Here is a 13,811-nt window from a genome sequence, read left to right as displayed (position 1 = left end):
CCTCTGCCTCTGCTTGGATACAGACGTGTCCTCATAAATCTTGCCTCAATGCTAACGTTGGGCACCTTTTTTTATGAAAATGCATCTTATTTGCATTGCTATGTGGCTAGGATGCACAAGCAGATTCTGCTGATTAAACTGATATGCAGCATGCCTATATACTGTGTGAGACTGGGGCTGTATCTGCTTATGAAATGCTACATACAGAATATAGGCATGCCGCATATAATTTTAATCAGCAGAAGCTGCTGATGCCCCTAGGCATATCAAATGCCCTAGGCAATTGCCTAGTTTGCCTATGCCTATGGCCGGCTCTGCTACCAGAGGACCTTACCGCAGCGATCCCCGCCGCAGCGCCGGCTCTCCAGACCCTCGGCCCCCGGCCCTTGGCAGCCGCACATCCGTCCAGGAGGACCCGCCGCCAGCAGCTCCCTGCCGCCGCAGCCGTGCCAACCATAGGGACGGTAACCCGCGGGAGCACCCACTGGAGGTAAGGCTCCGGAGCCTGACATGCAGTCCCGGAGACCAGCCGCATCTATTTTAAAAATGGCATCCAGAGTCTCAGTCAGGGAGTGAGGGAGAGTGTGAGGCAGCTCCAGGGCTGGAACACCAGCAGTAGACGGCGCCCTATACCGGGGGATGGGATACAGGTCAAGCGCCGGCTCCCCTATGCTGGACTTCACCACCTGGTACTGCGGAGTCTTATTAAAAGTGGACATTAGTATATCCAACCTGTACTCCTATGCCCTGGAGGATATAGTGGGGACCCTGCTCAGTCACAGTGTCCACGCCAGCGCCGCAGTCCATCTCCCTAGACTGCGATCGGAACGCGATTTAATAGCGGGTCCCGCCGGGTGGACCCTCTTACCTTCTCCCCGTAGCAGCCATGCGAACCAGGAGAGCGTCTGGGACTGTGTTCCTAAGCCGAAGCGTCTCTGCTGCAAGTACCCGGGAACTGAGCCAGTGGGAGTATGCGATGCCGCTTGGGAGGTGATGGAGCTGCAGTGTTGAAGTGTTGAAGCTGACATACAGCGCTGACAGCCCAGTTTTTAAGACATTTTCTGTCAGAAAAAGCTTTTTCAGGGCTGCCCAGTGCAGCCCACCTGTTAAGTGACCTGCTTCTGCAGACACCAACTGAAAACTGAGCTCTCAATGCAAGTAGGTGGGGTTATAGAGGAGGCCCCAGTGCATCTTGGGACAGCTAAAGCTTTAACCTGTTGGTGCCTGGATCAAGATCCATCTCTACATCCCAATGTATTCCCTGTGGAACACAGTGTACCCCGCTGCAGAAAGGCAGGGTTAGGAGTAAGGATATGGGTTGCACACTTACCGTGGCTGTATCACACGATTAGGAGAAAGCAATGATTTCTCTGTGGTAAAGCTGTTTTTAAATCTCCCAAAGAAGTGATAACCCCCTGGGAATACAGGAAAATCTTTAATAGGTACAGGGTGTGCACTGTGCAGTGTACATGGGCCCGTGGATTTTGGGGGCTCTGCACACCCTGCAGCCAGAGCATACCTAACTGGTGGCGGTAGGTGGATCCCCCATCATACACGGCACTGTCTTCCCAGTGATATCTTCAGAAAGGTAGCACCACGCAGTGAAAGCAAAAAGCCTTTGTTATCTTGGGTGCACGCACCATCTTCCCGATTATGGGGCCTATGCAGCTCAAGATGGCATTAGCCTATGGGTTACACTTCACAAGAATCACTGGGAGTGGGTTCCCCCAGTACTCTCCATGGCAATGGGCACCCCGCATACGTGGTCAGCGGCACCGTACATGGCTGCGCAGATGTCTCGCCACTGAAGTGAGCACATTGCAATGCGATCTTGGTTCTAACATTGTGCCCAGATTGCATTGCAAATGCAATGATTGATAAATGGCCCCCTATCACTGGGAAAATGCACCACATTGGAGCGGAGACCCACTTGCACGAGAAGGGATAGTGCGTACAGGCACCTATTGTTAATACGCCCCTCTCTGAAAGAGTCTGTTGGCAGCTATGGCACAATACACAGGGGAAAAGGGCATGCGTCCTGGACACGATTCAAACTACTACAACAAAAAGATTAATAAATTATATATGAATGTCCCTCTGTAATATAAAAACGGGTAAAGTGATGAGGTCTGTTTTTTTCTTTACATTTCTTTGTTCAATATTTTATAGACCAGTAAATGTCAGCATGCAAATTTAATGTGGAGAAAGATGTGGAAACATAATGCCTATGCATTGTGTCACTTTGTTTTGACAATAAAGTTTCTACAAGGGAAAAAAAACCACTATAATTCGTTTTGTATTGTAGTTCATTGCTCTGTATGTAGCGAGTGTGAGTTATACTAGTGGCGCACAGGGGGAATGTGCTGCACCCACAGAGGCGGCCGGTAGGGATACACCCGGAAGGAGAGAGACCGGCTGCGTGTGACAGCAGCAGCAGTAGAGGATGACACGGCTGCCGGCATAACACTAGTAGAACAACTGCGGGGTGATTGCCAGGATGGACTTCCAAGCAGAGCTGCCCTTCCTGGGGCTTAGTGTGGCTGTCTTTTCCAGTCTGCTCAATGGCTCCACGTTTGTGCTGCAGAAGAAAGGCATACTGAGAGCCCGCACAAGAGGTAAAGGAGGGCAGGTGTGACATTCAGGGTACGCTGGCCACCCTCAGAGCATACTGTTGGCACACACACAGAGAGCCTGGTGCAGCAGTCATGCGTCCTGCGCAGCTTGGTATCTGCAGTCATTGCTGAGCGGGGACTAATCATCAGCTGTGGCCTTTGTCCTGCTACAAGTACAGCGCTGTGGTACATACTGTATAGATAGCAGTGCTGGCAGCATGGGTGCGTGGCCAAGCAAGGTCAGTTTGTTTTAATTTAACATCTGCCACTAACATGAGGCGCAGGCATACCTAAAGTGAAAACCTATAGAATTTGTGGACTAGAGTTCCCAGCATAACCTTGTCGTTCCAAAACATCTGGAGTGCTGCATATAGACTACAACGGTTACGTTTACTGACGGCTGCCTAGAAACACTTTTTTTTTTTTTTTTTTTACAGCTGCTGCAGATGTAAAAAAAAAATCCACATTCCATTTGTCCTAAAAACATCATGTTTATTTATTAAATACACTTATATGTATGTTTATCACATATTTTTGTCACATTTCAGTAAGGGTAGCATACAAGTTATCAGGATGACTGGAAAGCCCTTTGGCACATGATTATTGCATCAAACTCCATTTATATAACTCCACAACATGTATAGCCTCTTGTTATTTAAATGAGTTATATTTCTCTGACGTCCTAAGTGGATGCTGGGGACTCCGTAAGGACCATGGGGGATAGCGGCTCCGCAGGAGACAGGGCACAAAAGTAAAAGCTTTAGGATCAGGTGGTGTGCACTGGCTCCTCCCCCTATGACCCTCCTCCAAGCCTCAGTTAGGTTTTTGTGCCCGGCCGAGAAGGGTGCAATCTAGGTGGCTCTCCTAAAGAGCTGCTTAGAGTAAAAGTTTTATTAGGTTTTTTATTTTCAGTGAGTCCTGCTGGCAACAGGCTCACTGCAACGAGGGACTTAGGGGAGAAGAAGTGAACTCACCTGCGTGCAGGATGGATTGGCTTCTTAGGCTACTGGACACTAGCTCCAGAGGGACGATCACAGGTACAGCCTGGATGGGTCACCGGAGCCGCGCCGCCGACCCCCTTGCAGATGCTGAAGAGAGAAGAGGTCCAGAAATCGGCGGCTGAAGACTTCCCAGTCTTCTTAAGGTAGCGCACAGCACTGCAGCTGTGCGCCATTGCTCTCAGCACACTTCACACCAACGGTCACTGAGGGTGCAGGGCGCTGGGGGGGGGGCGCCCTGGGCAGCAATGAAAGTACCTATGCTGGCTAAATATACATCACATATAGCCTCTGGGGCTATATGGATGTATTTAACCCCTGCCAGGTTGTCAGAAAAACGGGAGAAGAAGCCCGCCGAAAAGGGGGCGGGGCCTATTCTCCTCAGCACACAGCGCCATTTTCCCTCACAGAACTGCTGGTGGGAAGGCTCCCAGGCTCTCCCCTGCACTGCACTACAGAAACAGGGTTAAAACAGAGAGGGGGGGCATTTTTGTGGCGATATTATTACATATTAAGATGCTATAAGGGAAAACACTTATATAAGGTTGTCCCTGTAAAATTATAGCGTTTTGGTGTGTGCTGGCAAACTCTCCCTCTGTCTCCCCAAAGGGCTAGTGGGGTCCTGTCCTCTATCAGAGCATTCCCTGTGTGTGTGCTGTGTGTCGGTACGTGTGTGTCGACATGTATGAGGACGATGTTGGTGAGGAGGCGGAGCAATTGCCTGTAATGGTGATGTCACTCTCTAGGGAGTCGACACCGGAATGGATGGCTTATTTAGGGAATTACGTGATAATGTCAACACGCTGCAAGGTCGGTTGACGACATGAGACGGCCGGCAAACCAATTAGTACCTGTCCAGGCGTCTCAAACACCGTCAGGGGCTTTAAAACGCCCATTACCTCAGTCGGTCGACACAGACACGGACACTGACTCCAGTGTCGACTGTGAAGAAACAAACGTATTTTCCATTAGGGCCACACGTTACATGTTAAGGGCAATGAAGGAGGTGTTACATATTTCTGATACTACAAGTACCACAAAAAAGGGTATTATGTGGGGTGTGAAAAAACTACCTGTAGTTTTTCCTGAATCAGATAAATTAAATGAAGTGTGTGATGATGCGTGGGTTTCCCCCGATAGAAAATTATTGGCGTTATACCCTTTTCCGCCAGAAGTTAGGGCGCGTTGGGAAACACCCCCTAGGGTGGATAAGGCGCTCACACGCTTATCAAAACAAGTGGCGTTACCGTCTCCAGATACGGCCGCCCTCAAGGAGCCAGCTAATAGGAGGCTGGAAAATATCCTAAAAAGTATATACACACATACTGGTGTTATACTGCGACCAGCGATCGCCTCAGCCTGGATGTGCAGCGCTGGGGTGGCTTGGTCGGATTCCCTGACTGAAAATATTGATACCCTTGACAGGGACAGTATTTTATTGACTATAGAGCATTTAAAGGATGCATTACTATATATGAGAGATGCACAGAGGGATATTTGCACTCTGGCATCAAGAGTAAATGCGATGTCCATGTCTGCCAGAAGATGTTTATGGACACGACAGTGGTCAGGTGATGCAGATTCCAAACGGCACATGGAAGTATTGCCGTATAAAGAAAAAGACACCGTCTTTCAGCCTCAGTCCTTTCGTCCCCATAAGGGCAAGTGGGCAAAAGGCCAGTCATATCTGCCCAGGGGTAGAGGAAAGGGAAGAAGACTGCAGCAGGCAGCCCCTTCCCAGGAACAGAAGCCCTCCACCGCTTCTGCCAAGTCCTCAGCATGACGCTGCGGCCGTACAAGCGGACTCAAAGGCGGTGGGGGGTCGTCTCAAGAGTTTCAGCGCGCAGTGGGCTCACTCGCAAGTGGACCCCTGGATCCTACAAGTAGTATCCCAGGGGTACAGATTGGAAATTCGAGACGTCTCCCCCTCGCAGGTTCCTGAAGTCTGCTGTACCAACGTCTCCCTCCGACAGGGAGGCAGTATTGGAAACAATTCACAAGCTGTATTCCCAGCAGGTGATAATCAAAGTACCCCTCCTACAACAAGGAAAGGGGTATTATTCCACACTATTTGTGGTACTGAAGCCAGACGGCTCGGTGAGATCTATTCTAAATCTGAAATCTTTGAACACTTACATACAAAGGTTCAAATCAAGATGGAGTCACTCAGAGCAGTGATAGCGAACCAGGAAGAAGGGGACTATATGGTGTCCCTGGACATCAAGGATGCTTACCTCCATGTCCCAAATTGCCCTTCTCACCAAGGGTACCTCAGGTTCGTGGTACAGAACTGTCACTATCAGTTTCAGACGCTGCCGTTTGGATTGTCCACGGCACCACGGGTCTTTACCAAGGTAATGGCCGAAATGATGATTCTTCTTCAAAGAAAAGGCGTCTTAATTATCCCTTACTTGGACGATCTCCTGATAAGGGCAAGGTCCAGAGAACAGTTGGAGGTCGGAGTAGCACTATCTCAAGTAGTTCTACGACAGCACGGATGGATTCTAAATATTCCAAAATCGCAGCTGATTCCGACGACACGTCTGCTGTTCCTAGGGATGATTCTGGACACAGTCCAGAAAAAGGTGTTTCTCCCGGAGGAGAAAGCCAGGGAGTTATCCGAGCTAGTTAGGAACCTCCTAGAACCAGGCCAAGTGTCAGTGCATCAATGCACAAGAGTCCTGGGAAAAATGGTGGCTTCTTACGAAGCGATTCCATTCGGCAGATTTCACGCAAGAATTTTTCAGTGGGATCTGCTGGACGAATGGTCCGGATCGCATCTTCAGATGCATCAGCGGATAATCCTGTCTCCAAGGACAAGGGTGTCTCTTCTGTGGTGGCTGCAGAGTGCTCATCTACTAGAGGGCAGCAGATTCGGCATTCAGGACTGGGTCCTGGTGACCACGGATGCCAGCCTGAGAGGCTGGGGAGCAGTCACACAGGGAAGAAATTTCCAAGGAGTGTGGTCAAGTCTGGAGACTTCTCTCCACATAAATATACTGGAGCTAAGGGCAAGTTACAATGCTCTGAGCCTAGGAAGACCTCTGCTTCAAAGTCAACTGGTGCTGATCCAGTCGGACAACATCACGGCAGTCGCCCACGTAAACAGACAGGGCGGCACAAGAAGCAGGAGGGCAATGGCAGCAAGGATTCTTCGCTGGGCGAAAAATCATGTGATAACACTGTCAGCGGTGTTCATTCCGGGAGTGGACAACTGGGAAGCAGACTTCCTCAGCAGGCACGACCTCCACCCGGGAGAGTGGGGACTTCATCTGGAAGTCTTCCACATGATTGTGAACCGTTGGGAAAGACCAAAGGTGGACATGATGGCGTCCCGTCTGAACAAAAAACTGGACAGGTATTGCGCCAGGTCAAGAGACCCTCAGGCAATAGCTGGGACGCTCTGGTAACACCGTGGGTGTACCAGTCGGTGTATGTGTTCCCTCCTCTGCCTCTCATACCCAAGGTACTGAGAATTATAAGACGGAGAGGAGTAAGAACTATACTCGTGGCTCCGGATTGGCCAAGAAGGACTTGGTACCCGGAACTTCAAGAGATACTAAGAAGGGACTTGCTTCAGCAAGGATCATGTCTGTTCCAAGACTTACCGCGGTTGAACGCCGGATCCTAAGGGAAAAAGGCATTCCGGAAGAGGTCATCCCTACCCTGGTCAGAGCCAGGAAGGAGGTGACCGCACAATATTATCACCGCATTTGGCGAAAATATGTTGCATGGTGTGAGGCCAGGAAGGCCCCCACGGAGGAATTTCAACTCGGTCGATTCCTGCATTTCCTGCAAACAGGACTGTCTATGGGCCTCAAATTAGGGTCCATTAAGGTTCAAATTTCGGCCCTGTCGATTTTCTTCCAGAAAGAATTGGCTTCAGTTCCTGAAGTCCAGAAGTTTGTCAAGGGAGTACTGCATATACAACCCCCTTTTGTGCCTCCAGTGGCACTGTGGGATCTCAACGTAGTTCTGGGATTCCTCAAATCACATTGGTTTAAACCGCTCAAATCTGTGGATTTGAAATATCTCACATGGAAAGTGACCATGCTGTTGGCCCTTGCCTCGGCCAGGCGAGTGTCAGAATTGGCGGCTTTGTCTCACAAAAGCCCATATCTGATTGTCCATTCGGACAGGGCAGAGCTGCGGACTCGTCCCCAGTTTCTCCCTAAGGTGGTGTCAGCGTTTCACCTTAACCAGCTTATTGTGGTACCTGCGGCTACTAGGGACTTGGAGGACTCCAAGTTGCTAGATGTTGTCAGGGCCCTGAAAATATATGTTTCCAGGACGGCTGGAGTCAGGAAAACTGACTTGCTGTTATCCTGTATGCACCCAACAAACGGGGTGCTCTTGCTTCTAAGCAGACGATTGCTACTTGGATGTGTAGTACAATTCAGCTTGCACATTCTGTGGCAGGCCTGCCACAGCCAAAATATGTAAATGCCCATTCCACAAGGAAGGTGGGCTCTTCTTGGGCGGCTGCCCGAGGGGTCTCGGCTTTACAACTTTGCCGAGCTGCTACTTGGTCAGGGGCAAACACGTTTGCAAAATTCTACAAATTTGATACCCTGGCTGAGGAGGACATGGAGTTCTCTCATTCGGTGCTGCAGAGTCATCCGCACTCTCCCGCCCGTTTGGGAGCTTTGGTATAATCCCCATGGTCCTTACGGAGTCCCCAGCATCCACTTAGGACGTCAGAGAAAATAAGAATTTACTTACCGATAATTCTATTTCTCATAGTCCGTAGTGGATGCTGGGCGCCCATCCCAAGTGCGGATTGTCTGCAATACTTGTACATAGTTATTGTTACAAAAATCGGGTTATTATTGTTGTGAGCCATCTTTTCAGAGGCTCCGCTGTTATCATGCTGTTAACTGGGTTCAGATCACAGGTTGTACAGTGTGATTGGTGTGGCTGGTATGAGTCTTACCCGGGATTCAAAATCCTTCCTTATTGTGTACGCTTGTCCGGGCACAGTATCCTAACTGAGGCTTGGAGGAGGGTCATAGGGGGAGGAGCCAGTGCACACCACCTGATCCTAAAGCTTTTACTTTTGTGCCCTGTCTCCTGCGGAGCCGCTATCCCCCATGGTCCTTACGGAGTCCCCAGCATCCACTACGGACTACGAGAAATAGAATTATCGGTAAGTAAATTCTTATTTTGATCATGGTGTATGGAAGATAGAGAACTGCGGAGAGGTTGTTCAGAATGGTTTTTTTTTTTCCCCATCAGTTCCAAAAAATGTGTCAACCGTTGTCATGTCAACTTAAGCATTGACAACCTTTTTTACCTGTCGACCATATGGTATCAACCTATTGACTGTCTGGGATCCGGTCTCTAGGTCGACAGTAACTAGGTCGACACTATATAGGTCAACCACTATTGGTCGACAATAACTAGGCCGACAGGGTCTCTAGGTCGACATGTTCTAGGTTGACAGGTCAAAAGGTCGACATGAGGTTTTTTTTTTTTAAATTATTTTTTAACCTATTCATACTTAACGATCCACGTGGACTACGACTGGAGCGGTAATCTGTGCCGAGCGAAGCGAGGCACCTTGCCCGAGGGGCACGGTGCACTAATTAGGGTTCCCGGTCACTCTACAAAGAAAACAACACAAAAATATATAAAAAAACTCACGTCGACCTTTTGACATGTCAACCTAGACCCTGTCGACCTAGAGAGCCTGTCGACCTAGTTACTGTCGACCAATAGTGGTCGACCTAGACCAGAGGTTCTCAAACTCGGTCCTCGGGGGCACACACAGTGCATGTTTTGCAGGTAACCCAGCAGGTGCACAGGTGTATTAATTACTCACTGACACATTTTAAAAGGTCCACAGGTGGAGCTAATTATTTCACTTGCGATTCTGTGAGGAGACCTGCAAAACATGCACTGTGTGTGCCCCCGAGGGCCGAGTTTGAGAACCTCTGACCTAGACACTGTCGACCTAGTTACTATCTACCTTCCATACCACACCCGACTGTCTAACTAAACAGTGTAGATCTATCATCCAGATACCCAAACTACTGTAGCTGTCTCCCATTCCTTTAACAACTTGCTGGAAACTCCCCTCAAAGTTGCAGTTTTGTTTTCCCTATTTATTTATTATTTTTGGTTTTGATTTAAATATGTTTATATACACGAAACAAGACAATCTCCCGTGCATTGTGAATATATACATATATCATCTTGTACTATATTTACAAAACAATCTCTCAGTATATCCTGAATTACAACTCTGGAGTGCTGGGAGAAGGATATACTGAATTCCTAGCAGCCAGTAGTTTATAGTTACAGTTTGTAGCCGCATAAATAAAAAAGCACACACAGAGAATTGTTTTCTAGCATTTGCTTAAAGCATACTTGCCTACCTGACCCTCTCCATGAGGGAGAAAATGCTCTGTTCCTGGACTTTCCTGGTAATGTATGATTGCCATCACCTGTGGTGAAACACCTTTCTTATCAATTAACTCGCTCACCACAGGTGATGGCAATCATACATTACCAGGAAAGTCCAGGAACAGAGAATTTTCTCTATCGTCCTAGTGGATGCTGGGGTTCCTGAAAGGACCATGGGGAATAGCGGCTCCGCAGGAGACAGGGCACAAAAAGTAAAGCTTTTCCAGATCAGGTGGTGTGCACTGGCTCCTCCCCCTATGACCCTCCTCCAGACTCCAGTTAGATTTTTGTGCCCGGCCGAGAAGGGTGCAATCTAGGTGGCTCTCCTAAAGAGCTGCTTAGAAAAAGTTTAGCTTAGGTTTTTTATTTTACAGTGAGTCCTGCTGGCAACAGGATCACTGCAACGAGGGACTGAGGGGAGAAGAAGTGAACTCACCTGCGTGCAGGATGGATTGGCTTCTTGGCTACTGGACATCAGCTCCAGAGGGACGATCACAGGTACAGCCTGGATGGTCACCGGAGCCGCGCCGCCGGCCCCCTTGCAGATGCTGAAGTCAGAAGAGGTCCAGAATCGGCGGCTGAAGACTCCTGCAGTCTTCTAAAGGTAGCGCACAGCACTGCAGCTGTGCGCCATTTTCCTCTCAGCACACTTCACACGCAGTCACTGAGGGTGCAGGGCGCTGGGGGGGGGCGCCCTGGGAGGCAAATGTAACCTATATAAAGGCTAAAAATACCTCACATATAGCCCCCAGAGGCTATATGGAGATATTTAACCCCTGCCTGGATTCACTAAATAGCGGGAGACGAGCCCGCCGGAAAAGGGGCGGGGCCTATCTCCTCAGCACACGGCGCCATTTCCTCTCACAGCTCCGCTGGTCAGGACGGCTCCCAGGTCTCTCCCCTGCACTGCACTACAGAAACAGGGTAAAACAGAGAGGGGGGGCAAATTTATGGCGATATTTTGATATATATAAAGCAGCTATAAGGGAGCACTTATTATAAGGCTATCCCTGTTATATATAGCGCTTTTGGTGTGTGCTGGCAAACTCTCCCTCTGTCTCCCCAAAGGGCTAGTGGGTCCTGTCTTCGTTAGGAGCATTCCCTGTGTGTCTGCTGTGTGTCGGTACGTGTGTGTCGACATGTATGAGGACGATATTGGTGTGGAGGCGGAGCAATGGCCAAATATGAGGATGTCACCCCCTAGGGAGTCGACACCAGAATGGATGCCTTTATTTATGGAACTACGGGATAGTGTCAACACGCTAAAGCAGTCGTTTGACGACATGAGACGGCCGGACAATCAATTAGTGCCTGTCCAGGCGACTCAAACACCGTCAGGGGCTGTGAAACGCCCTTTGCCTCAGTCGGTCGACACAGACCCAGACGCAGGCACTGACTCCAGTGGTGACGGTGACGAATCAACCGTATTTTCCAGTAGGGCCACACGTTATATGATTTTGGCAATGAAGGAGGCGTTACATTTAGCTGATACTACAGGTACCACTAAACAGGGTATTATGTGGGGTGTGAAAAAACTACCTATAGTTTTTCCTGAATCAGAAGAATTAAATGACGTGTGTAATGAAGCGTGGGTTGCCCCTGATAAAAAGCTGATAATTTCAAAGAAATTATTGGCATTATACCCTTTCCCGCCAGAGGTTAGGGAGCGCTGGGAAACACCTCCTAGGGTGGACAAGGCGCTAACACGCTTATCTAAACAAGTGGCGTTACCCTCTCCTGAGACGGCCGCACTTAAAGATCCATCAGATAGGAGGATGGAAAATATCCAAAAAAGTATATACACACATGCAGGTGTTATACTACGACCAGCTATAGCGACTGCCTGGATGTGCAGTGCTGGGGTAGTTTGGTCAGAGTCCCTGATTGAAAATATTGATACCCTGGACAGGGACAATATTTTACTGTCGTTAGAACAAATAAAGGATGCATTTCTTTATATGCGTGATGCACAGAGGGATATCTGCACACTGGCATCACGGGTAAGTGCTATGTCCATTTCGGCCAGAAGAGCTTTATGGACGCGACAGTGGACAGGCGATGCGGATTCAAAACGACATATGGAAGTTTTGCCGTATAAAGGGGAGGAGTTATTTGGAGTCGGTCTATCAGATTTGGTGGCCACGGCTACAGCCGGGAAATCCACCTTTCTACCTCAAGTCACTCCCCAACAGAAAAAGGCATCGACTTTTCAACCGCAGCCCTTTCGTTCCTTTAAAAATAAGAGAGCAAAGGGCTATTCATATCTGCCACGAGGCAGAGGTCGAGGGAAGAGACAGCAACAGGCAGCTCCTTCCCAGGAACAGAAGCCTTCCCCGGCTTCTACAGAAGCCTCAGCATGACGCTGGGGCTTCTCAAGCGGACTCGGGGACGGTGGGTGGTCGTCTCAAAAATTACAGCGCGCAGTGGGCTCACTCGCAGGTAGATCCCTGGATCCTGCAGATAATATCTCAGGGGTACAGGTTGGAATTAGAGACAGATCCACCTCGCCGTTTCCTGAAGTCTGCTTTACCAACGTCCCCCTCCGAAAGGGAGACGGTTTTGGAAGCCATTCACAAGCTGTACTCTCAGCAGGTGATAGTCAAGGTACCTCTTCTACAACAAGGGAAGGGGTATTATTCCACTCTTTTTGTGGTACCGAAGCCGGATGGCTCGGTAAGGCCTATTCTAAATCTGAAGTCCTTGAACCTGTACATAAAGAAGTTCAAGTTCAAGATGGAGTCACTCAGAGCAGTGATAGCGAACCTGGAAGAGGGGGACTTTATGGTATCCTTGGACATCAAGGATGCGTATCTCCACGTTCCAATTTACCCCTCACACCAGGGGTACCTCAGGTTCGTTGTACAAAACTGTCACTATCAGTTTCAGACGCTGCCGTTCGGATTGTCCACGGCACCTCGGGTCTTTACAAAGGTAATGGCCGAGATGATGATTCTTCTTCGAAGAAAAGGCATATTAATTATCCCATACTTGGACGATCTCCTAATAAGGGCAAGGTCCAGAGAACAACTAGAGATGGGATTAGCACTGTCGCAAGAAGTGCTAAAACAGCACGGGTGGATTCTGAATATTCCAAAATCCCAGTTAATGCCGACAACTCGTCTGCTGTTCCTAGGGATGATTCTGGACACGGTTCAGAAAAAGGTTTTTCTCCCGGAGGAAAAAGCCAAGGAGTTATCCGAGCTTGTCAGGAACCTCCTAAAACCAGGAAAGGTGTCTGTACATCAATGCACAAGAGTCCTGGGAAAAATGGTGGCTTCTTACGAAGCAATTCCATTCGGCAGATTCCACGCAAGAATTTTCCAAAGGGATCTGTTGGACAAATGGTCAGGGTCGCATCTTCAGATGCACCTGCGGATAACCCTGTCTCCAAGGACAAGGGTGTCTCTTCTGTGGTGGTTGCAGAGTGCTCATCTATTGGAGGGCCGCAGATTCGGCATACAGGATTGGATCCTGGTGACCACGGACGCCAGCCTGAGAGGCTGGGGAGCAGTCACACAAGGAAGAAACTTCCAGGGAGTATGGACGAGCCTGGAAACGTCTCTTCACATAAACATTCTGGAACTAAGAGCAATATACAATGCTCTAAGCCAGGCAGAACCTCTGCTTCAGGGAAAACCGGTGTTGATCCAGTCGGACAACATCACGGCAGTCGCCCATGTGAACAGACAGGGCGGCACAAGAAGCAGGAGTGCAATGGCAGAAGCTGCAAGGATTCTTCGCTGGGCAGAGAATCATGTGATAGCACTGTCAGCAGTGTTCATCCCGGGAGTGGACA

The 13,811-nt window shown here is 49.2% G+C and overlaps 1 protein-coding gene across 4 annotated transcripts in view; it reads left to right on the top strand.

The window, feature by feature from the left end:
* Positions 1 to 2,299: 2,299 nt before the first annotated feature.
* Positions 2,300 to 13,811, top strand: part of NIPA1 (NIPA magnesium transporter 1) — a 68,982-nt gene continuing 57,470 nt past the window's right edge. For 3 of the 4 annotated variants that reach the window (XR_010219250.1, XM_063953286.1, XM_063953285.1), the window contains exon 1: positions 2,300 to 2,615. Coding sequence is in view for 2 of the 4 variants with exons in the window: in XM_063953286.1 (XP_063809356.1) it covers positions 2,498 to 2,615 (118 nt within the window). In the remaining 2 variants the exon portion in view is untranslated. Of the gene's footprint in view, positions 2,616 to 2,686; positions 2,852 to 13,811 lie in introns of those variants that run through there. The other variant, XM_063953287.1, reaches the window with a different exon arrangement.

The sequence above is a fragment of the Pseudophryne corroboree genome, chromosome 2, assembly GCF_028390025.1.
Source record: "Pseudophryne corroboree isolate aPseCor3 chromosome 2, aPseCor3.hap2, whole genome shotgun sequence".
Lineage (NCBI taxonomy): Eukaryota > Metazoa > Chordata > Amphibia > Anura > Myobatrachidae > Pseudophryne > Pseudophryne corroboree.
Note: the sequence above shows the minus strand (reverse complement) of the source record. Positions and strands in the feature narration are given on the sequence as shown.